The sequence below is a fragment of the Aulonocara sp. 'chitande type north' Nkhata Bay genome, linkage group LG15 (assembly GCF_057382095.1).
Source record: "Aulonocara sp. 'chitande type north' Nkhata Bay isolate Kocher_YH1m ecotype deep benthic linkage group LG15, A_spYH_male_GT1.1, whole genome shotgun sequence".
Classification (NCBI taxonomy): Eukaryota; Metazoa; Chordata; class Actinopteri; order Cichliformes; family Cichlidae; genus Aulonocara; species Aulonocara sp. 'chitande type north' Nkhata Bay.
Genome location: NC_141358.1, coordinates 25,139,312 through 25,163,067, shown reverse-complemented (window position 1 = coordinate 25,163,067; position 23,756 = coordinate 25,139,312). Strand labels below are relative to the sequence as shown.

Below are 23,756 nucleotides of genomic sequence, written 5' to 3'. Positions count from 1 at the left end.
CCTCCAGGTTATCTGGGGGAACCCCAAGGCGTTCCCAGGCCAGCCGAGAGATATAATCTCTCCAGCGTGTCCTGGGCCTGCCCCGGGGCCTACTCCCGGAGCAGACCCAGGACAAGCTGGATGAACAGTTTTGAAAAATGGTTGAATGGAAGAAAACAGATTTTCTGTAGCACCTTCTTAGGAATAAACCCACAGTAGCATAAAACATGGTGGGTTATGTGGAACTGCCTGGACCCAGGACACTGTCGTAAAAGAGAGTTTTAATCTCAAAAATGTATTTGTTTAGTAAAACCTTAACAACAGAAAGAAAAAGGTGCTCATCTTACTCTTTCTGGTGGCTAACAAAAATGTAAAAAAATAAAATAAAAATAACCCTAAAAAAATTCCAGGTAAAACAAAATTAAAAAACAGAAAAAAGTAAAAAATGAATACAAAAAATTCCTTCATTTTAAAATCTTACATTGAACTGTATTTTAACATTTTGTTTCTGCACATAAAAAAAATGAAGATTGGAAACCATCTGAAAATATTTTAATCATGTATTATCAGATGAAGTCTGCATATTTGTGAAATCTGGACCGATGTGCACTATATAAGAAGCTTATATATTGTTCCTTTACTCCTTAATGTTTGTGCACTGGACTCCTCGGGCACAGCCGGACCTGACACAGGCTACAAACCTTCACATGTTTCCTTTGGATTAATTTCATGGTTTTGCTTTGGTTCTGATTTTGCTTTGAGGATTGAACTATACATCAGACGTCTCTTCTTCTATTTAAAAATGTTCCCGCTTTTATGTGTTTCAGAGCTGAACATTAAACAGAGAAGGTCTTTAACTCGACCTCCTCTCTGTTGTTGTACTCAGCATACTCCGACCCTGCCCAGATCTCCTGGGACCTTCCCTTTGCTTTGCTAGCTATTTTAAAAAGTGTGCATACAGGCAGCAAAAAACAACAACAAAAAAACAAACAAAAACCAACGGATGGGAATAAAAAGCAGCATAATTAAATTTTTGAATGTGGAAATTGTTTGCTTGACCCGTCCGTCAGCACGTTATTTTTCAAAATTATCAAACATAATCTGCAACATGAAACCACTGATTAGAGTTTGGTGGCGATCCAGATGTTTGATTTGCACCAGTTGTTTCAAATCCTAACAGGATATTAAATGGGTCAACATATGTCTCCTCTAAACTGTTATGATGAAAGAGCGGATGTGTTTGGGTGTAACGGTTTGTGAACGCAGCGCTGATGATGACCAGGATCCCAACAAACATTCGAACCATGCAATTCATAAAAAAGATCTCATCTCAACCCAGCTTTCACAACTCAAGAGTTTCTTCTTATTGTGTCATTTCATCATCTTCTGTGTCTCTTTCCTTTTAATTTCCCAATAACTGGAATCTTTGGTTTTCAGAAGGGGTGGTTCTTCTGAGATTCCTCAGTCATAATCTGGTGCAAAATCAAAAAGTAACTAGTCAGAAAAAAGTTTTGAGAAATCACGTTTTTGACTTCTGCTTCAGGGTTATTGTGCTTTGTGTTGCAAAATAGATCTTAGTTCCTTACATAACAGTGGTACATACATTTGATGCTTCTGGAAGATTTCACCAAGAGGTAAAAAAAAAACTAAAAGAGTTTTGAGGTACACCACAAGCAAACATGGACTGATACACTGACGACGAGGTGGGATGTGAGAGTTTGCATGAAGCTATGTTTCTAAGCAGTGCGAAACATTTATAAATGCAGCTGAATGACAAATAAAGTAGTTGTATATGTTAATAAGAAGTTTATAAATTGAGTATTTTCCAGAACTGGTCAAACAGTTGATTATAGGTATCTCCTTAATGATTTAAAGAGCTGAAAATGACAAATTTAGTGTTTCTTATTAATGTCTTGTAGTTGTGAGGAATTAATCAGTCCCTAAGCATTATTAGATCTTGTAATTCTCCATTATAATCCTTTGATAGATCAGAAACTTGTACCCAAAATCCTTACTGCCTGGGCTCCGTGCCATAGGGTAGGATTACTCCGTTATCTGGATAAGTGAAGTGAATAAAACTTGATGTTTCCAAGTTTGACTCAGCAAACGTAGATAATGGAAAAGATTTGCTTCTAGGAATAGCTCCAATGTTTCCAGTACATTTATAGGTGGACATCAGAGGTGAAAATCGCTTTGCAGATCCAAAGCAAACACAATTAAAGCAAAAGATTAATCCCTCATTTCTTTTTGGCTGTTTTAAAATACCCTCCTGGTGGTTGTGAAAACTTGATCAAATGTTTGACTTGAATTTGGATTCAAGAAAAAAAAATGAGGAAAAACTATAACTGATTTCTAAAACCGTTGCAGATTCTGGTCACATTAGCCTTTAAATTCTCAGCTTCAGCTTGTAACAGTGTGACCGTATCTTCCATTTGCAACCCAAGGCCAACTGATAAGACAGGAACTATGAGATCATTCTGCTAATTCAGCTCACTAATCTGTGTGGGACCAGCGTCCGCCGTCATGTTTGGTTTCATAACAACAACTGCTGTTCCCATGACAGCATAACAGGGAGCAGAGGCGAGCACTGCATTTGTTTGGCTACACTTTTCTGTAGCAATGAGGAGGGCATATCAAACAGCTGATAACATCAAGATGGATCACGCTGGGAAAGATGGGATGTTGATGTTGTGGCAAGCTGTCTGAGCTCAGCCTTGAATTTGCCATCATATTACAAGGTAGACATACTGCACTCTTATCCAAGTTTGAATCATATTTATTTTTACTCTTTCAGAAACCCTGAAGTAGGGACATAATGTCCTCCAATATCTGGACTGAGACTTTGTCTGTTTGATGCATTTGATGTGTGATCTGAACCTTAATATTTACTGCAAAGGCTTCCTTATGACCCAGGTTGTCACACTGTAAAATCCCCCTCTTTGACACTCCTTTGGGTGCTGAAATCCAGCAAGTTTGTTCCCCTCATTCACCTTACACAGTGATTGCTTCAATAGATTAGTCCTAAAAACAGCAGAACCAAAGAAAACTGGTGAGAACCCTAAAATAAGTTAAAAGATCCATCGATCCATCCATGCACCCATCCACCCATTCTCAGGCCAGATGAGATAGTTTGTCTCCAGGGTTTCCTCCCACTTGGATGGTACTGGAAAACCCAGTCCATTCTCATCCACAGGGCATTGGTTTTCTATACATGCTGTAACACAGCGGTGTGATCTGCAACATACAAAGATGGATGTAACTTCTGGGTCTGAAACTAATTTGCAAACAACTGAAACAGAATCTTCATTCTTTCTAGGGGCCAGTAGGAGGTGACTCCAGTACTTGCATAAAAAACTTCTGCTTAAATCGTGGAAGTCTGTGGGAAAATGACCCAGTGCTCCCTCATATTTACCTCAGTAAACACTTTCCTGCTAGTTTCCAGGCTTCTGAATAAAACACGAGGTTATTTTTGTAAATAAGGGTCTTTATTCAAGTTAAACTGGAGGATTACTGTGGTTGTGCTCATTGTCAAGGGTTTCACAGTGAGATGGACTGCTGTTCATCACATATGGTTTCAAAATAAACACAAAATGATGCAAGAAACGTCAGCTTAAGCTCACAACAGGACTTCACTAACCAGTGGATGAGCCATGGTGTGTAACTCTATGTTCTGCACTTACCAGTGAATGAAGTGATAACGGCCTCCTCGTTGGCTGAAGAAGCCACATGCTGGCAAAAGACTGATAACGACTGATAACAGCCATTCAGCCGGCTGATAACAGGTATCAGTAATTCAAGGCTCTCATTAAATGTTGATTTAGTTATTCAGGTTCTCCTATCCCAGATTTTCTATTTAAATGTAGATCTTCTTCATTGATGTGAGAAGCCTTACGCATACTTAATAAATCTCTGTCCCCTTTAGTCAGTATGGCTGTTTGTGATGCGGTGGGAGTCTTATGATACGGTCCAAACTTATTCCTCTCTCATGACTCATTTCTCGAGTCATGTGGTGGGCTGACCGCCAACCACTTGAGATTGGTCAACGCTCAGGAGCTAAACGGCTTGTAAAAATTTAAAGCGACGTAAAATGAGCAGCGTTCAAACCCTCGTGATATCCTGCCTCGCTCTCACTTCACCCGCACCCTCCCCCCCCTCCTCCTCTCAGAGTTTATGAGTCAAGTGACTTCATACTCAGTCCATTTGAAAGGCATGTGGGACTTGGCTGCTGGCCTACTGCATGTTGGGATGATGTCAGCTCTCTGGACTGGTCACCACTGATTAGAGCTCACGCACAAACTCCTGGGAGGAAACCTGCCTCATATAAACCCGAAGAATTTTAGCCTCGATGACTGACGAGGTCCGAGAATGCACCAGGATTTGGATGGTTAAAACCTCCTAATTTTGGAGTTTTATGGTAGAAGCAATAAGAGATTAGATTTCAGTATGATCATTTATGGTGAAACTACAGCAAACAAACTAAATTCTCCATGAAGCTGAGAGCATCTCAGCTATTTAAGCTTGAGCAGAATTATTAAGTGGATAAAAGCTCCCAGAGAGGAGGAAAAGAGGAGGAGGAAAGTGAAACTGACTGAGAAGATTTGTTAGGTAACAAAATATTTTTTTTAATCTAATCTGCTGTCCAAAAACCATAACATTTTAATGATAATTAAAGGGTTCTGACAAATATGTTTAAAAAGAATAACTACCTTGATTATGTTCAGTGCAATCATTTCCTCCTTTCATGAACTGCTGCTTCAACTCAGAAGATGATCAGAACGATAGTCTGTTAATTTCACAACTGACTCTTTGCAAGGCCACCGTAATTATCTAAGGTTACGTGATTTCACTTGGACATGTTGTTAATAGAATTTCAATTCTTCCTCACCTTTATCAGCTGACGTTATAAAGCTTTGCCGTTATAAAGCAGTAGCACATTATATAGTAATTGGAAGGAAGGAAGTTTGGGGAGTGAAAGTACAGTTTACGCTATGTTAATAACTACATAAAATCTTGAGTAATTTACGTTTACATTAAAAAAATACGAGGTACAGACCAGCTTAGAGCTCCTGGTCCTGGAGTCCTTTGGGCCAGCGTGTCTGTTTACTCATTGAATAACGTATACATTTTTTTTACATGGTAAATCCTTTTACCATGTTTACACATCATGTTATATGCTATCCGGTCGTTAAGTCTGACGTCACTAGCCGTGTCTGGGTCTAAACTCCGCTGCAGGTCCATATATCAAACGATCACTATGGCATTACTGAGAGTTGAAAAACTGTCTAAAGTCTTTCATCTTTAATAAAATGATCAGCGTTCTGCTCTACCAGGTGTAACAATTGAGTTTAACATCCAGGCATCCATGAAAACGGAATTTATGACATTTAACGGAGTTAGAAGTTAGCAGGAAGTTATTTCGCTAGCTTCTATCTAAATACAATATAGCATGTCCTGACTGCGGGGTTTTGGAAACAAATTAAAACGTACAGCTCTGTTATCACTTCCAGCATAAATGAAGACAGGAAACTAAACAGCAGTGACGTTTGTAGGGTTACTGAAGTTTGGCTAGCTGGTATGTAATGATGTGCTACATGACCGCTAGCGACACAGCTATGTTAGCATAATATAAAAAGCTAACTTTTTTTCCACTCGATAAAAGTTAACGTGAGTGTTCTCGGTGGTCAGGAACAAATGTAATCACATAGCAGGATGCTGTAAAAGGACCAAACTTCAGCCAGGAGAACAACTGAGATAATCCATCCACAATACGAGGTTAGTCATTCATATACTGCTGCATGGGCTGGGCTGTAGCTACATCCTAAGGTTTTAAAAACTGAGCTTAAATAAATGATTAGCGGTAATAAAAGCCGAGGGAGGTCAACAGTGATCACTGACTGTTTTAGGAGCTTTTTGAGATCAAATAGAAGAAAATACATAACATTAAACATGTTAACAGCACAAAAGCCATATTAAACGCAGACTACTTTAGACCCGGAAGTAGGATTTGTCACGTCATCACTTAACGACCGGATAGCATGTAGGACATTTGTACCCAAACGCAAAGCAGAGTTAAAAAACAAAGAAAGCCCCAAAACATAGATCCAGAGACAGACTGGAAACAGCTGGATGATAAGTCACCAGTGACAACAATCAAGACAGTGATACAAGAGATGAATTAATACTAAACACAAGATACCAGTGACAAAGAGCTATCAAAGTCAAACAGGAAACTAATAATGTCATAACAGGAACAAGAATTTAACAGAGAGAAAATGCGGACAACTTCAATATCAAACTAATACCAGAGAGACAGAAAGAGTAAACTAGGCAAACCAAACGTAACAATGTAAAGGACACAGTCATGAATAAGAAAAGAAACCCAAGGACCCAGAAACAAATTAAAAAAACATTTACAAAACCCACAAACTCAACAAAGCTCAAAACCCAAGGATAATCGCATGTTTGGAGTTTCTGTTGCTCAGAGAGCAAACAACATTTCATGATCTTTTTACAAAAAATGAAAATAGAAAAAAATAATTTACATATTGGATTTGATTCAGGAACACATCTGCGTCATGTAGAGTTTACATCAGTGAAAGTTACAGATACAAACATTTAAGCCACAGTCAGTCTTCAGGTGTAGAATATACCTTGTGCAGACATGTTAGTGAAATCCTTCCTTTGCTTTCATAATATTCCATAATACACAGTATGCTTCTGCTCCTGACTCCTGAATAAAAGATAAAAGTAAGTCATGGATGCTCTGTGATAACCGAACTGCCGATGAGGGCTGTCGGCTGTAAATGAATGGATGAATTACTAAAGCCAGAGGAAGGCGTGTGCAGAGGATGCCTGTGGCTCCTGCCTCACCTAGATGGGTGAGCAGGCTGGAGCGAGCAGGTTAAACTGGGCTGCATTTACGATTTCTATTTTTGTAGCAGCTTCTTTGTGGCTCTGCTGCTCACTTACCAGAGCGGCCTTAAGACTCCATGTAAGGCAGCAGGCAGCGATGGAGAGGATGGATAAAACATGACGATCTAAGAAACATTACCTTTTACTCTGTTCTGCTGGGTGTAAAAACTGAACATTTCCTTTATTTTTCAGCTGGAAAAATGAGGGTAGGATAGATTTAGTGATTTAAAAAGGCCATATTTTGTTCAATAACACACAAAAACAGTGAATATATTCAGTGTATTTGGGCTGAGCTGTCTGTTTACACACCTTATTTCATAATCTATTTAGTCATTCTGGGATGAAACCAAAGGTCAGCCTTTCAGTATTTACAGTGCATACTTTAGACAAAATTACTTTTCCCTCATCTGTTTGTATGTTATTTGTCCCACAATTCACAGACGGCAAGACAATAAGAACACATGCATCTGTGTGCAGCACAACATTCAGTAAAATCACATATACTACATAAATACTACATGAATACTACATAAAGTAAATGTATAAGAGGAAAAGGATGCAGAAGAAGATATGTTAATTTACGTGTCTCCTTTTCTGCAGATTTGTGTAGGATTCTCTGGGTCTATGTAGGAATTTAGAAGTGTAGGAAACATTGGTTAATAATTTTTCAGGCTTGAAGTATGAAAATAAGTATACTTTCAATAAAAACAAGTAAAACAGGTAACAAATATCTTTCTTTTTATACCGACTCAAACACTGAAATACTTACGTAAGAAAAAATATAGATAAGTTTTACTCACACTGGTTGAGTGTGCTGTTTTAAGAAGGATCAGTCACCTGAACTTGACAGTATAGCCACACACTTAAGATTCACTTTATGCAAGCTGAGATTTGCAAAGCGTCTTTGTCTTTGCAAATGCAAACATGTCTGAACTTAGAAAAACCAGGTATAAATTATTAAATAAAACAAGTGTATGAAGCTATACTCCTCAGTGAGCAGTTAATAAAATAATCTTTAAAACGTTATAAAAACCTACAAATTCTTGTAATTTAAATTAAGTAAGGATACAGTTTGCATTCATAGTGAATTAATGTTCCTTCATAACAGCAACATCTGTGTCCTCAGTGAACTGCCCAGATGTGCATGTATTCTGTCATAGTCCAAGTTATCCATGAATAGCTGTTCCCATGTTGGAGCAGGTTTGGATTATTGTGTCTTTTATTTGCTGTGTTAAGTGTAAAAAAATGACCCTTCATGCTATCAGATTCATCCATATGGCATCTCAAGAAAACCTTATCAGAGTTTGTCCAACAGATTATTTTTTAAAATCACCCACTGATTAAAATGATGGATGCTGATTAATAAAGTGAACTAAGGCTGAATAATGGCTGTGTCAAAAACCATGAACATTAAGATGAGTTCACCTTGGCTGCTCGTTTGCTTGTCATATCTGTGACTTCAGGACAAGGTCAAAGCAAGAAAGTTGCTAATTTAAGCAGATATGTGGAAGGTATAGAAACAGCATTAAGGATGTGGTTGTAAGGGCACGTGCTGGCTGTCGAGTGCTGCTTATAATTGTTCTATTTCTGATGTGGCTTTGACTGCCTGGTAATAAGGAGGTAATATGAGCCTGCAGCAGCGCTGAAACCAACTGTAAGTGTCACTATTATAAGCACAAGAGCTTGATGGGCTGATATTAGTCAAGCATTTTATCCCAGCCTGCCTTGCTCAGTGATTTTCCATGGACTGAAGCGGAGAATGACACGCTGAGTTAGTGCTTTGATTTTTGTGTTACACGGTCAATTTATGTGGGGATTTTTGTATGCGTGACAGCAAATTAGAGAAAGTGCACTTTGATTGGAGCAGAGTTACTGTGAGGTCATTTGAGTGCATGTGACCCCACCCGACTTGACTGGCTAACATGAGCCAAGTCTGCAGTGCAGGAAATTTTACCCACAGGGAAAAGTGGGTTCATACCACAGACTGTGTATAAGAGGTGGACATAGCCACTGTGACGTCAGTCGTTAACATTTCAATGCTAAGAGAAGAATGAAATCAAAGAACTTCATTAAAATATTAATGACTACCTTTAATGCACCACCAACACTGCAATCATTTTTGAGACCCTACAAGCAAATTTTGTGTCATTAAGTGTGATGGACAGGAAACAAATCCAGGGCTCACACGCAGACAAAGTAACAAAGGGCGAGTCATTTATTACGCTGTTGACATGGCGAGTCGATCCAAGTTGGTACTAATGGAAAAGGGGGTCAAGAGAGATACAAGAGAACGAAGGCTTTACCACACTGGGTAAAATGAACAAATGGATAAAAACAGCGGGAGTCAAAACAAAAACAAAAATAATAGTAATAAAATTTTCAGGAAATTTTCAGTAAACATGTCAGATCATGTAAGACTAACATGAACAGGTAAGACCCCATTATAACAATATTACAAAACAAATAAAAGTAATACAAAGTTATACTATAACATCACCCCATGTGTGATATATTGTTTTAGTAATGTTAGTAAAACACTTAATGTCTGCGTGGTTTCTGTGACGTTAACGCTGTGTTGCAGAAAAACTCTCTGTGTGGATCGTTGTCACATCGTCTCTCAAATTACACACCTCTAATTTAAAACCTTACCTGGATGAGTCACACAATAATTCACATTCACGTGTTTATTTGTATAGTTGGACATTTTAACATATCGTCTGTGAAGACCGACTCCCTGTCTGGCCAGCCTCTAGTGGACATCAGAGGAACTGCAGCTCACCTCAGTGATTTTTATGATACTGCTCCAGTGTTCATTTCATCATAACTTATCTTTCTCTATAAAGGAGACCAGAACCATACATCTTTTAATGACACCCCCGTGATCCTTTTTATGTCTTGTATAAAGTGCTGTGAATGGCCTTGCATTATTGATAGGCCTTACACAAATAAACACTTCTTTGCCTCTTCAGTATGAGCCGAATCCCACATAGTAAAGGATGGAGTTTTATTGGGAATCCAGAGGTTTGTGAGCTCAGCTGGCAGGAAGCCACGGACTTTTCGCAGGATTATTTCTTCACAGCTGAGCTCGTAAAACAGAGCAAGTGGTGAGAGATCTGTGAGGCAACGGCTACTGCTGCCAGTGGACGAGAAAGTTAGCTTCTGATGAAATATCAGCAGTCACCTCTGTGATTATTAGCTACTCAAATATTATGTTCAGCAGTCTGAGCTTCACAAACAGGTCAAACAGCCTTTGAAAGACTGCATTCAAATTTTTCACAAAAAGATTCATGTGACTTCCTGGTTCATCAGCATTTGGAATTATTAATCTATCCTTGAAGTTTAGCTAAGAAAAAATTATACTCTCTGCTTCACACATAAACAAACTTGTTCTTGTCGTTACTGTTATATTCTTAATCCACCCTGCAACACACACAAAACTAAAGAAACCAAAATTAGAGCTAGAGTGGAAAAGAAGGAAACTTAAATATTACACATAAACATTTTACGCAGTGTTCACACAAAAACAGCTTCACTCCTGTCCAGTAGAGTCTTGATGCATGCTCCATCATCCAGGTGAGGAAATCCCAGAAAGTTGATTCAGTTCATCTGGATGTCACGTTTTCAGTGGGAGGAACATTTCATCATCCATCCAAGTGGCTTCTTCAGTCTCAGCTGACTGCAGGTTTCAGTACATTTGCCTAATGACCAACATATATGCAGATGCACTGTCCATAAACTAATTCCAAATCTAAAAAAAGTGTTTTCGGAATCAGCCAAGAAAACTGCAGTTGGTGGGGGTTAGGGCGGGTTAAAGCTCTGTGCATGAAGAACAAGACTGAGAATCAATAATAGATATTCATGATCTTTGGTCCTCAGGCAGCGCTGCATTAAAAACATGACTCTGGAAGGAGATCAGTGCACAGGCTCAGGAACACTTCAGGAATCACCGTCTGAGAACTGCTCAGTGTGGTGCTCACACACACGCAGGTTAAAGCTCCATCATGCAGTGAAGAAGCCAGACTGACTGTGACTGTGATGGAGAAACAGCGCCGGTTCCTGTGGACCAAAGCTTGTTAAAATGGACTGAGGCAAAGAGGATCCCAAGAGGATCCCAAAAAAGACACCAGGTCCTCCAAACTAAAGAGTAGAGGGATCATCCTCCTCGTTATCAGTGCGCAGTTCAAAATCCTGCATCTCTGATGCTATGGCGGGGGTGCATCAATGCTGAGCGGTATATACTGGTTTTAGAGCAACACATGCTCCTATCCAGATGATGTGCGATTTTAGGGAGGCCTGCATATTACAGCAGGATGATGCCAAACCACAGACTGCATCTATTCCAGCGGCACGGCTTTGTAAGAGAAAAGTCCGGGTGCTGAGTTGGTCTGCAGGTAGTCCAGACCTTCAACCAGCTGAGAACATCTGGAGCATCATGAAACCCACAACAGGACAAAGCAGAAACAGGACTGCTGAGCAGCTAGAATCCTCCTCAGACCAGAACAGGACAACGTTCCTCTGTTAAAGTCCACAGCTACTCTCCTCAGCTCACAGAGGTTTACAGTCTAATGTTAAAATAAGACGGGATGCTGCACAGTTGGAAACTTTTTTGAGATGTGTTGCTGCCTTAAAATTCAAAATTCAAATTTTTTTTTTCAAAATGGTACATTTAAACATTTGATATGTTTTCTATGGTCTTTTTGGTTTCTGAGATTTGCAAATCATTTGTAAATCATAGTCTCCCAACTTTGTCAGGTTTGTGTTTGCATGACAGCACTTGTGGTGTTTGTTTCTAATCCATTTAATGAACAAGAGACCACATGAAGTTGTCAGTATGATCTATATTTACTCCCGGACACATCTTTACAATATGAAACCCGAGCCGGTGGCTGTTTGCTAACTGCTCTGGTGTTTTCATCCAAATGTGACCTCTGCTAACTTGGAGGCGCTTCAAGCTCGCCCGATTAACGGGCACTTTGTTTACAACAAATGCTGTTGTGGATGTGTGCGAGAGCTGCAGCTGTGAAGCAAAGTTGAGGTTCAGGCATCTCTGAGATTGCTGATGGCTCATAAAGTGATAGCCCCAGAGTCTCCCCTTGTTGGACCCTGGACATGAGTGGGGACACCCTAAAAATACCTCTTTAAGTTTCACCAAACAAACAGCTGAGACTGCTGCAAGGACGCCCATTAGCTGTATTTACACTGTTAGCGGGCTGCATAGCACATGAGTGACATATCAGGCCTCAGATTAAGTTACACCTGCCCCCGATCAGAGAGCGCTGCATTCGTGCAGCATCAACAGACTTAAAAACTTCAATTTTTCAATGCACACGAGTTAGTGCCTTTTTCCAAGCTATCCCACGCTAACCCCTGTCGGCAACATTAGTGAGTGTCTCCTACCTGACTTCATGTTTGGGGTTCTTATGTGACACAAAAGGTTTTAAATCTGGACTTTTACATTAAATGTAGGGTTATTATTTAATAACACAACAGAAGTGCTCACATTAAAGATTATCTCCTAAAATGCTTTGGAAACAGTTGTCGATCACAGGGTCAATGCTGTGACCTTGTCATTATTGGACGATCTTCTTAAGCACCGTGCTTCCACTCATCCACACAGTCTCATGTGTCAGTCCACAGCTGTCAGAGGTTTTATCCACACCGTCTTGTAAATCAGAGAACATCTTAGACTCATCATGTGTCCAGAAATATGGCTCACAACAGAGGACTGAAAATCGGAAACACTGTTTATTCAGGACCCAGTTTTGTCTGATTTATTTACGTTTGTAGTGTATTGTGGAGGACTTTCTCATCGAAGTGGTTGCTTCCATTAGAGTACATCCTTGGCCCTATGCTTTAGTAAAGCTCTAGTAAATTTATGCATGTCTGCTTACATGTCAGAGGTGTTGTGCAGTCGTTCATGACTTCATGCAGGGCCACATGTGAAAGAAATGAAATGTTTTTATAACCAGAATATAATTCTGTTGAAAAAAGGGTGGAATGGGAGACACTGATAACGTAAGAAAATGAGGAGCTTTAATCAAGCACCGTGCCTCGCCCCTCTCTGAATGACTGCTCTGTGAAGTGTACAGGGAGTGCAGAATTATTAGGCAAATGAGTATTTTGTCCACATCATCCTCTTCATGCATGTTGTCTTACTCCAAGCTGTATAGGCTCGAAAGCCTACTACCAATTAAGCATATTAGGTGATGTGCATCTCTGTAATGAGAAGGGGTGTGGTCTAATGACATCAACACCCTATATCAGGTGTGCATAATTATTAGGCAACGTCCTTTCCTTTGGCAAAATGGGTCAAAAGAAGGACTTGACAGGCTCAGAAAAGTCAAAAATAGTGAGATATCTTGCAGAGGGATGCAGCAGTCTCAAAATTGCAAAGCTTCTGAAGCGTGATCATCGAACAATCAAGCGTTTCATTCAAAATAGTCAACAGGGTCGCAAGAAGTGTGTGGAAAAACCAAGGCGCAAAATAACTGCCCATGAACTGAGAAAAGTCAAGCGTGCAGCTGCCAAGATGCCACTTGCCACCAGTTTGGCCATATTTCAGAGCTGCAACATCACTGGAGTGCCCAAAAGCACAAGGTGTGCAATACTCAGAGACATGGCCAAGGTAAGAAAGGCTGAAAGACGACCACCACTGAACAAGACACACAAGCTGAAACGTCAAGACTGGGCCAAGAAATATCTCACGACTGGTTTTTCTAAGGTTTTATGGACTGATGAAATGAGAGTGAGTCTTGATGGGCCAGATGGATGGGCCCGTGGCTGGATTGGTAAAGGGCAGAGAGCTCCAGTCCGACTCAGACGCCAGCAAGGTGGAGGTGGAGTACTGGTTTGGGCTGGTATCATCAAAGATGAGCTTGTGGGGCCTTTTCGGGTTGAGGATGGAGTCAAGCTCAACTCCCAGTCCTACTGCCAGTTTCTGGAAGACACCTTCTTCAAGCAGTGGTACAGGAAGAAGTCTGCATCCTTCAAGAAAAACATGATTTTCATGCAGGACAATGCTCCATCACACGCGTCCAAGTACTCCACAGCGTGGCTGGCAAGAAAGGGTATAAAAGAAGAAAAACTAATGACATGGCCTCCTTGTTCATCTGATCTGAACCCCATTGAGAACCTGTGGTCCATCATCAAATGTGAGATTTACAAGGAGGGAAAACAGTACACCTCTCTGAACAGTGTCTGGGAGGCTGTGGTTGCTGCTGCACGCAATGTTGATGGTGAACAGATCAAAACACTGACAGAATCCATGGATGGCAGGCTTTTGAGTGTCCTAGCAAAGAAAGGTGGCTATATTGGTCGCTGATTTGTTTTTGTTGTGTTTTTGAATGTCAGAAATGTATATTTGTGAATGTGGAGATGTTATATTGGTTTCACTGGTAAAAATAAATAATTGAAATGGGTATATATTTGTTTTTTGTTAAGTTGCCTAATAATTATGCACAGTAATAGTCACCTGCACACACAGATATCCCCCTAAAATAGCTAAAACTAAAAACTACTTCCAAAAACATTCAGCTTTGATATTAATGAGTTTTTTGGGTTCATTGAAAACATGGTTGTTGTTCAATAATAAAATTATTCCTCAAAAATACAACTTGCCTAATAATTCTGCACTCCCTGTATGTGGAAGTGAGATCACCAGTTCTGGAAAGTTACAGATGGTGGACGACACACTGCAGGCGACATTAAAGAGGAAGAGGTTTCTAATAATACTCGAGAAATAAATCTGTTTTTCTGTGCTGAAGACGTTCAGTGATGGAAAACTCTTTGAGTAGACTTTTCATCGGTGCTTCATCAGGATGTGATGCTGATAAGGTCACAGTGAAATCATGACTCAGAGCTCCTTCTGGGGAGGTAAACTGTTTATAGGGATGGCTTTACTTATCTGGGACTCGGTGCAACAGTGTGTCGGTATCTGACGAGTGAGAGTCCATCAGAAGCCTGCAAAAGTCTTTGATGTGACATGTAGCAACAGAAATGAAAACAACATGACCTGTAAACAGAGCATCTCTGCTTACAGACGCCGTACGCGCCGCTTCCAGTGAAAGGCCTGCTGAACGTCAGCAACATGTCCCAGGAGCTTCATTGTCCTGTGAGCTTGATATCAGTGCAGGTTTCAGAGTTAGGATTGAAATTAAACCTTGTGGACAAAAACTTTCTGACTTCCAACGATTTTATGCTATTGGTTAAATTTTGGTCTGTTTGTTGCCAAGAGTACACAAAAATGAGAAATAATGTGTTTTTCTTGGTGGTGATCTGCCTGTGGATCCTTTGTGAGTCAGGACACACTTGTATTGGGCATTTAGTGTCATATCTGAACTAAAATAGGAAAAAGTGGGAGAGATTGTGTTAGTGTTTTAATGTTGTGTCTATGTACAGTACCATCAACGCTGCTCAAGCAGTTCCTCCTGGGACAGTTTTTCAATGCAGACTGGCAGAATAAGCATTTAACAAAATAAAACTCTACAGGTTAAAAGAATATATCCTTCGAATTTGAATTTTATTATCTCAACTTCTTACTAGCATAACTAGAATTTAGCTTGTTTTTATGGTCTTGTGGTGCAATAGTTGTTTTACTCTCAACGACAGACATAAGAGTAACTGTTAAAACTGTGAACTGCTGTTTGCTTTCTTAAACATGAGCTACATGCTTCAGTCACGTGTAAATGAACCAGCTTTAGATTCAGATTAAAGAACTTGTGATATAGATTAACTCCAGATTGACGATAGAGAATTCATCCTATGAACTGACTCCAGAATCACATCAGAATTCATCATATGGATTGACTGCACATTCTGAGTGTTGAACTCTTCATTTTTAATCCAAATTCAGTATTTAATTTTATGATATAAACTAACTCCAGATGAAGGGTAGAAGAAGAATAAATCATACGGACTGACTCCGGATTCAAGGCACACTTTTTAATGTGGAGTGACACCATATTTGTGGTTTGGAATCCATGATATGTTGATTAAATCCAGATTTGGGGCAGCGGATATAATCTGAATGGATTTAAGATCAGATTCTTTCCCTGAACTTGTCGAAATGTTCTCCATCTGACACCTGGACCTCCAGCTACTGAGATGAGCTTGTCTTGGCTTTAGATTTTGACCCCCTGGTTGAGCCTTTTCTTTTCAGCTCTGTGGTTTTGACACATGGGAAATTTTGGCATCTACCCTGAAACAACTATTAATAACGGGTATCGGTAACGTGGTTGCTACTTCTGGCCTGCCAGGATTCTCTTTGGCTTAGTCACGACCTGCTTTCATCCAGACATCATGAACTTTGGCCTCATTCAGATTCAATTGGTTGTAACTTGTTTTTTTTTTTTATTATGCGTATGAATGAAGGTAGAAGTCACAGCCAGGTGACTGCATTTATCTTCCTGTGATGTGATGCCGAAGCTACTTTTCACTTTCACAGTGAGCACAATAGTTTAACCTGGCTTTGGTCGTAGAGGAGATTTGCTCAGACATGGGAAGGTCCGGCTCTCCAAAGCTTTCCCCCATCGAAAATGCACAAAGAACGAAACTCAGTATTCAGTGCAGCAGTAAAGCTTAAATTGTGGCTCATCAAAGTGTGACTTTTTTCTGCCATCATTGCATTTCTGTTGTCTCACTGCAAAGAGCAGAAAAGCTTTCACCTAGTTCACCATTTATGAGGTTTCAACAAGAAAATAAAAGACAGATCTGATTGTTTGAAATTGTTTTGGAAAAATTATATAAAGATAAGATGAAAAATACTGAAAGGATCAATTCAATTGGTTTATTATTTTGTTAAGTAAGTTGAAAAAAAGTTCAACAAACAAGTAAATAAAGAAACAAGGTAAAACAAAGTAAGAACCAAAAGTTAAAGAAACAAGTAAATAAAAAAACAGGGTAAAGGAGAGAAAACCCCAACAATCCCCTCTGAGCAAGCACTGGGCGACAGTGGGGAGGAAAAACTGCCTTTTAACGGGCGGAAACATCTGGCAGAACCAGGCTGGGGGGGGATGTCCCTCCTCTGGAACAAGTGGAAGCTTTTTTTCAGGCACTTTTCCACAAGCGCTTTTTTCTCCAGGATGAGGATTTTCAACTCATCAGTTGTTTCAGCATTTTGCTTCTCGGGTTTCTGGTATATTTGCTGCACATCTTCTAATGTTGCTTGTGTGTCTTCAAGCTTTTATCTCAGTTCTTTGGATGTTGCCTCGTGCATTAGAGTCATCTTGTGCATGTCTGTACTTCTCTCTTGTGCTTTGTTGTGCATGTCTTCTAACTGCTCATTTCTTCTTTGGATTTCTTGAAGCGTACGCTGCAGGTCTTCATTTACTTTCTCTTGTTGTTGCTTTTGTGCCTGCATTTCTGTGTTTTCACGCTTGAAGTCACTGAAGTTCAACAACATCCCCTTAATGAGCTCTGAGTTGTTTCTCGCTATTCCGTTGATCCTACGCTGCATCTCTGAACATCGTTTTTCCAGTTTTTCCTTTTCTCCTTTTCTCCTTTCAGTTCAGTCGTTTTGTCCTTCATTTCATCACAGAATTGTTGCAGTTGTAGGTTTTTCCTCTCAAAGTCCTGGAGAATAAATTCTTCTTCTTCCTGTCTTTTCTTCTGTTGCTCTTTTTCTTGAAGAAGCTCTTCATTGTTTCACAGTGTTTGATCAAGCCTGACTTTCAGCACTTTGTTTTCTCCCTCCACGCCTTTGAATTTGCGCTCCATTTCTCTCTGCTTTTTGTCCTGTTCTTCCTTCTGTTGGAGGATTTCTTTATTTTTTTCCCAGCGCTTCATCAAGCTTTGCTTCTTCTCTTGGAGAAATGTATCACCTCAGGCAGCGTAATCTTTTTTGCTTAGTTGGCGTTTTTGTGGATACATAGTCTGTACACAGCGACTCTGAGAAGGTTTCCAAATGTATCTTTGGTCAAACGTTTGAAGGCTGCGAACACAACTGCTGTGAACAAATCAACTAAAAATGCTGCGTCTCACTCCCCTTTTGTCCTTGTGACATCATCACTCTGTAAGCCAATGAGATTGTCCCATAACATTTTGGAATGGGAATATTTTTTTAAACTGTTTTTTAAAGTTAACTTAATATGGTCACTTAATATGGATGGACCATCACTGGTCATCAGGTGTATCGATTTACCGTTGAAGAGCCGCGAGCTTCTCCAAGATCTTTCCATTAATGGGTTTAAGAAACCTCGTTACAGGATGCAGTTTCATAAATTGAGGCATGAATGTGACTTCTTCCTCCTACTAAGGATACTTAAATGTCCTCATTGTCTACGAGGGTCACAAAAAACAAACTGTTTGAAAAAGTGTTTAAACCTTTCTAAATTGTTAATTCATTGTATTATATCTTGTTTTTCTTTTTCTCATGAGTCATGTAAAAAGTCCTGAGAGGAATGTGAATCGTTTTTCTTGGTTCATTCAATTGGTGATTGTCTAATCGATGACTGAGCAACATCATTTGCACAGTTCCACCTACAAACCAATCATTGTCAAATACAGGGTAATGCAAGCCGCATATGTGAGAATGTGACATGATGCTCTTTGGGATGTTTGCATGATTGCAATATGAAACCAATATGATGAAGATATGAACCTTAGTTCTCACCAACTCAACTCAGCTGCAGTTCCTATAATGGCCACTAGAGGTTGGCTCCCAAAGCCAATTCCCATAGACTCTCATGTTAAAATGTTCAACTTTCAGCAGAAATGAACATTTTTACAGCCTGCTGCAGAAACATTTGGACGTCTAAAGCTTAGATGATGAGTAAATATTTATATGAGTCACCTGTTGTTATTGTATCACCAATGCTGTGCATCACTGAAGGCGTCCGCTATATGACGGCCAAAACGTCAAACTTGAGAAGCCTTCCAAATGTCGTTCGACAAGCCACTGGGTGATCTGTAGTCTGGTGGCCATGATCATCTTTTATATACAGTTAGTGGTTTGGACTTTCCAGGCAGCTGCTGCATCGCTGCCAGTTAGTTTGAATACTATGAAAATCATCTTTGCAGTGGTTGAAATTCTGAAAGGTGAGCTGGGTAATCCATCATGGTTAATATTTCACTGCCTTTATTTTGTTGTCATGCTTTCATCACTTGCTAATGTCTTTGTTGTGCATACAGCTGGAATTTGAGGCTGAGCTGCAAATACAATGATCCTGTTAATGTCGTAGGTGTCCAAAGCAAACCTTCAAGCCAAGTAAATGGGGTGGCTGTAGCTCAGGTGGCAGAGCAGGTCAGCCACTAATCAATCCCAGGCTGCATCCTGGCTGCATGCCAAATATCCTTAGGCAAGATACTAACCCCGTGTTTGCCTACTGGTGGTGGTCAGAGGGCCCGGTGGCGCCAGTGTCCGGCAGCCTCGCCTCTGTCAGTGCGCCCCAGGGTGGCTGTGGCTACAATGTAGCTTGCTACCGCCAGTGTGTGAAAGTGTGTGTGAATGGGTGAATGACTGAATGTAGTGTAAAGCACTTTGGGGTCCTATGGACTAGAAAAGCGCTATACAAATGCAGGCCATTTTTACCATTTTTAAATCTTTACAAGCTGAAACCCAACACTGATATAAAAAGACAAACATCTGGCTTCCTTGGGTCTTTTTTTTAAACTTAATGGTCTCCATTTTTTTCCCCTTTCCCACAGGTAAAAACATGCGATCCAGGACCTGCACCATGGAAGGTCCAGATGATGGACACATCCAGCCCAGTAAAGGTTTCATCAAGCAGGAAGATGAAAACATGTCGGAGCTGACGAAGAGGAAGATGAAAGTTCACCGAGAGGAGAAGGATGGGAGGACGGGGGTGTCGGGCTCAGTGAAGAAACCTCAGAAAGCTGCAGAGAGCCAGAAGCCAGCAACACCAGATCTGTCCAAGAAGGACCTGCTTCACCTGCTAGGAGTCATGGAGGGAGAAGTTCAGGTATGAATGACATCAAGGTCATGTGACATATTTTTGTAAATTTGTCCCTTTTTGTTTGCCCCTTGCAGCAGTTGCATTGAAAAATCACCCTTTCCCATTTTTTCCAGTTTGATTTGATTTAATTTAACTGCACATTTGTGATTATGGTCATGAACATTTCCATACTGTACAGTGATCACATGTTCATACGTATGTTCACATGCATATTATTGCACACCATCTGTACACATTTATGTGTCTGGCAACCAACTTCATGCAAATCTCTAATGAACTGATGGCTTGAGCGCTGCCAACTACATCTGAGAGGGAATACGTGCATTCAAATGGTGGCTGGTTAAAGTTCAAAGAAATGTCCTTATTTAATGAGAAAGCTCAGTAACTCGATTTGGTTATTCATATTTAACCATGTTCCCTAAAAGAAAGTGTATTTTCAACCAAACCTTTGACTCGTTCTCATTCACGGGGCAAAAAGTAGTTTGTCAAAGCCGCTGGTGTGGCTCATTAATACAGACAGCGAAGACTGAGTGGTCACTTTGAACCTGCTTTGAGCAGGGATAGCTCAGTAGGTAGAGTGGTGGCCCCATGATCGGAAGGTTGGGGGTTCCACTGAACGGCTACCCTGAGGTACCCCTGAGCAAGGTACCATCCCTACACACTGCTCCCCGGGCGCCCAATGGCTGCCCACTGCTTCACAGGGTGAATGGGTTAAATGCAGAGAGGAATTTCCCCACGAGGATCAATAAAGTACACATTTATTTATTTAATCTTGTTTACAGGTCCAAAGACATGCATGCCAGGTTAAGTGATGATTCTTTATTGGTTGTGGATGTGAAGTAGATCAAGTGCTTAAAGAGTGCAGCGTTGCATGAATGTATAGTTAAATGTGGCTCATAGTCTAAAGCTCTTTGAGTTGTCTGATTGGTTAGAAAAGCATTCTGTTAACGGTGGGGCTTCATTACATCAAAGACGCCTAATTACTCCATTTGGTTTTAATGGATCCAGCCCTGAGGTGGAGGAGAGGTCACCAGGTGAAGCCTTCCCAGAGTGGTTACTGCCCATCTCCTCCGGGCTTTTTTATTGCTTATATCACAACCAGCTGGAGACTCTTTCTGCTGCTTCTTTTAGCCATTGGACAGCTGTTTTCCTCTTATCTGTAATGTAATGTAAATATGCACATAACTTGAAAAGTGTTCATTATATTTAAAAGCACATGCTCTGGTAATCCTAGTGTGTCTGTGTCTGACTGAACTTAAATCGTGCATGGAAACAGTGTCAACATCTTTTCATGTACGGGTTTAGCCATCATACCATCAGACAGTAATAATGTCTGCCATGGCTGTGGCGTTATACCTGCAGCACCTCTGAGAACATGCTGGACACCTGACTGAATCAGCTGAGTTTGATTACAGTAGGATCAGTTGTCTTAATAATTAATTGTATTGGTTGAGATGGTGCAGTAGTGTTTATTTGACAGCTCAGTCGTTTAAGCTGAAGTGTTGATTATTTCCTTTCTTTTTCTTTGCCTGAAGCTGTTTGGGGATGTGAAAGCCATAAATGCAGTGGAGTTTTTCATCATCGCTGAGACATATTGATGTTTCACAGCATGTGATGGGTGAGATTTTTGTGGAAACAGCCCACCAGCTGCTTCTGGGTTCCACTCTGATAATGATTTTCTAATGGAGGCACATTTATAAAGCTCTCTCCGGAGAGGCAGGATGCTGCTGCCTCGCCCTCTGTTTCCATCCTGCTCATCTGTTTGGGCGTGTTGAATATTTTCCATCAGGCAGAGAAATAATCAGCACAGAGCAACGTCTCGCACAGGAAGAGCTGCGTTTCTTCTGCTTTGTTTCACGTGTCAGGTGCTCAGGAATAGAAAACGGATCAAGATTTTAGACACAAAAGGAGAGTTTGCTGCAGCATGACAGAGCCAGAAATACAACAAACATCATCATGTGTTTTCTCCAAGTCGACAAATCTCATAAATATACCTAAACTAACGCTGATCACATGCCACTACTGTGGATTAAACCTTTATATATCTTATTCCTCTGAGCTCCGTTATCGTCCAAGAACTATTAAAAACGCATCAGTGAGCCGCACTCTTCCCTCGGGTGATATGATACTTCATCACTATGAACACACACTGCAGTTTATTTAAACCAGACCCACATACAACCTCACATGAGTATCAAATGTGGATTAACCGCTGCTGAAAATACTCCCCATCATACACACTCCTTTTCTTCCTGTTTGAGAAAGGAACGTTGCCAGGTTACTGGTGACCTATTTAGGGTCAGGCTTTTTTTTAGATTCAAGCTAAATAAGCACATTTTTAACCATGACAAGAGCATCCTTTTAAATAAAGTCTCATTTATGCATTTCAACCATAGACTGTAAATAAAAGATGGGTGTAGCCACTATGATGTCATCCACTGATTTCTAATCTCTAAGAAATTAAGACTGAAATTAAAAATGCTCTTAAAGTCACTGACAGAACAAACACAGCCCAGAGGTCCAGTTTAGCTGAGGTGAAGCCCAGCAGACAGCTAGCAGCTACAGCTAGGACACCAATCGAGTGGCCAAATGTCAACTTTCAAGCCGCAACAGAATCCCGAGTTATATCGATTTTTAACTGAGCAGCAACTCCGGGAGCTGAAAAACCGAGCCGATGTTAAAGTGCAGTTCCTCCAATGGTCAGTAGAGGTCGGCTTCAACTGTGTGGCAGTCCCCATAGACTTCCATGTTGGGATGTTTAACTTTAACATATTTACATGAATAAGACTGCTGCATGTGGTCTCTATCAAAAGTTAATTTTTCTGGAGGTCAATTTTTTTTAAACTTATCCACCTGGTTTTTGTCATTACTTAAAGTTCAGGGCGTAGCTACTTTGATTGACAGGAGGACGCTCCTCCAGACATCTGCAGCCCCAAAAGCTGTAAGTCACTTTTAGCGTCAGTCTTGAGTGGACCTGTGGGGAAATGCAGTTTTTGGCGGGTTGTTTTCAGTTGCACACGCTGCAGTTTGACTTTCTGTCCTTCTGCTGTGCTTTTGTGCTTTTCCTCACTGTTTGTCAGTTTGTGAACCTATCTGCATTTTTTCAGCCATTCCTTGTCTTTTTGATCTTGTTGCTTTCTCCTTTAATTTAGTTCCTCTCTTGCTTACTTTCTGGACTTCTATTATGCACATTTATCCTGCTCATCTCAGCACCACCATGTGTTGGTCTAAATAGCTCACTAGTGACATGTAGGGTAAAGACAGAAAATAACAGGACAGAGATTTGATGCTTTCTATGAGATCACAACTATAATCTTCAGGATCCACGGCTGGCTGCGATAACAGCTGTATGAGATATACAAAGTAAGAACACAGGCTCTGAATTAGATGTCACAGCACACACTGAGACGGTGGAGCAGCAGACTACAGAGCCCTCTTTGGTGAAGGTGTGCGGATGTTTTAAATGGCTGTAACGTAAAAACAGCTTTTTAAATCAATGTATATTTCCAGTGCTGTGAAAATAGAGGTGATTGTGATGCTTTTAATAAACCAAGCAGGCTTCATAGCTGTAGATCTGTGAAATGAAATGCTGTATGAAGGAAACAGCGCTCTCTGCTGGCACAAACCTGGAAGGTCAGGGATGAGACTGCACATAAAACTAGAAGGGCATCTGCTCTGCCTCTTAGTTCCTGTCAAACAGATGCTGTTCAAACAGTGGCTGCTCGTATTAAACATTCCCAAAGTTTCAAATAATGATGTCAGTCTATGTGCAAATAATTCCTGCAGGGTTTTTCTATTTATACATGTCATGGAGACCAGTTTTGCCTTCTACTGACAGAAGCCCCTCCCATTTGCTGTTTAAACCTTCTGTTTACAAGGTCAGCCTATCAGAGAAACGTTAGCTTAAAAGGGGAGGAGTTATTTTATTTTAAACAAATGATGACTAGAGAAGCT

At 40.4% G+C, this 23,756-nt stretch overlaps 1 protein-coding gene across 4 annotated transcripts in view; it reads left to right on the top strand.

The window, feature by feature from the left end:
- LOC147313186 (filamin-A-interacting protein 1-like) overlaps window positions 1–23,756 on the top strand; it is a 52,293-nt gene that overhangs the window by 8,469 nt on the left and 20,068 nt on the right. For all 4 annotated transcript variants that reach the window (XM_086265157.1, XM_086265156.1, XM_086265155.1 and 1 more), the window contains exon 2: window positions 19,534–19,808. In XM_086265157.1, the coding sequence (XP_086121283.1) occupies window positions 19,534–19,808 (275 nt within the window). The remainder of the gene's footprint in view (window positions 1–19,533; window positions 19,809–23,756) is intronic.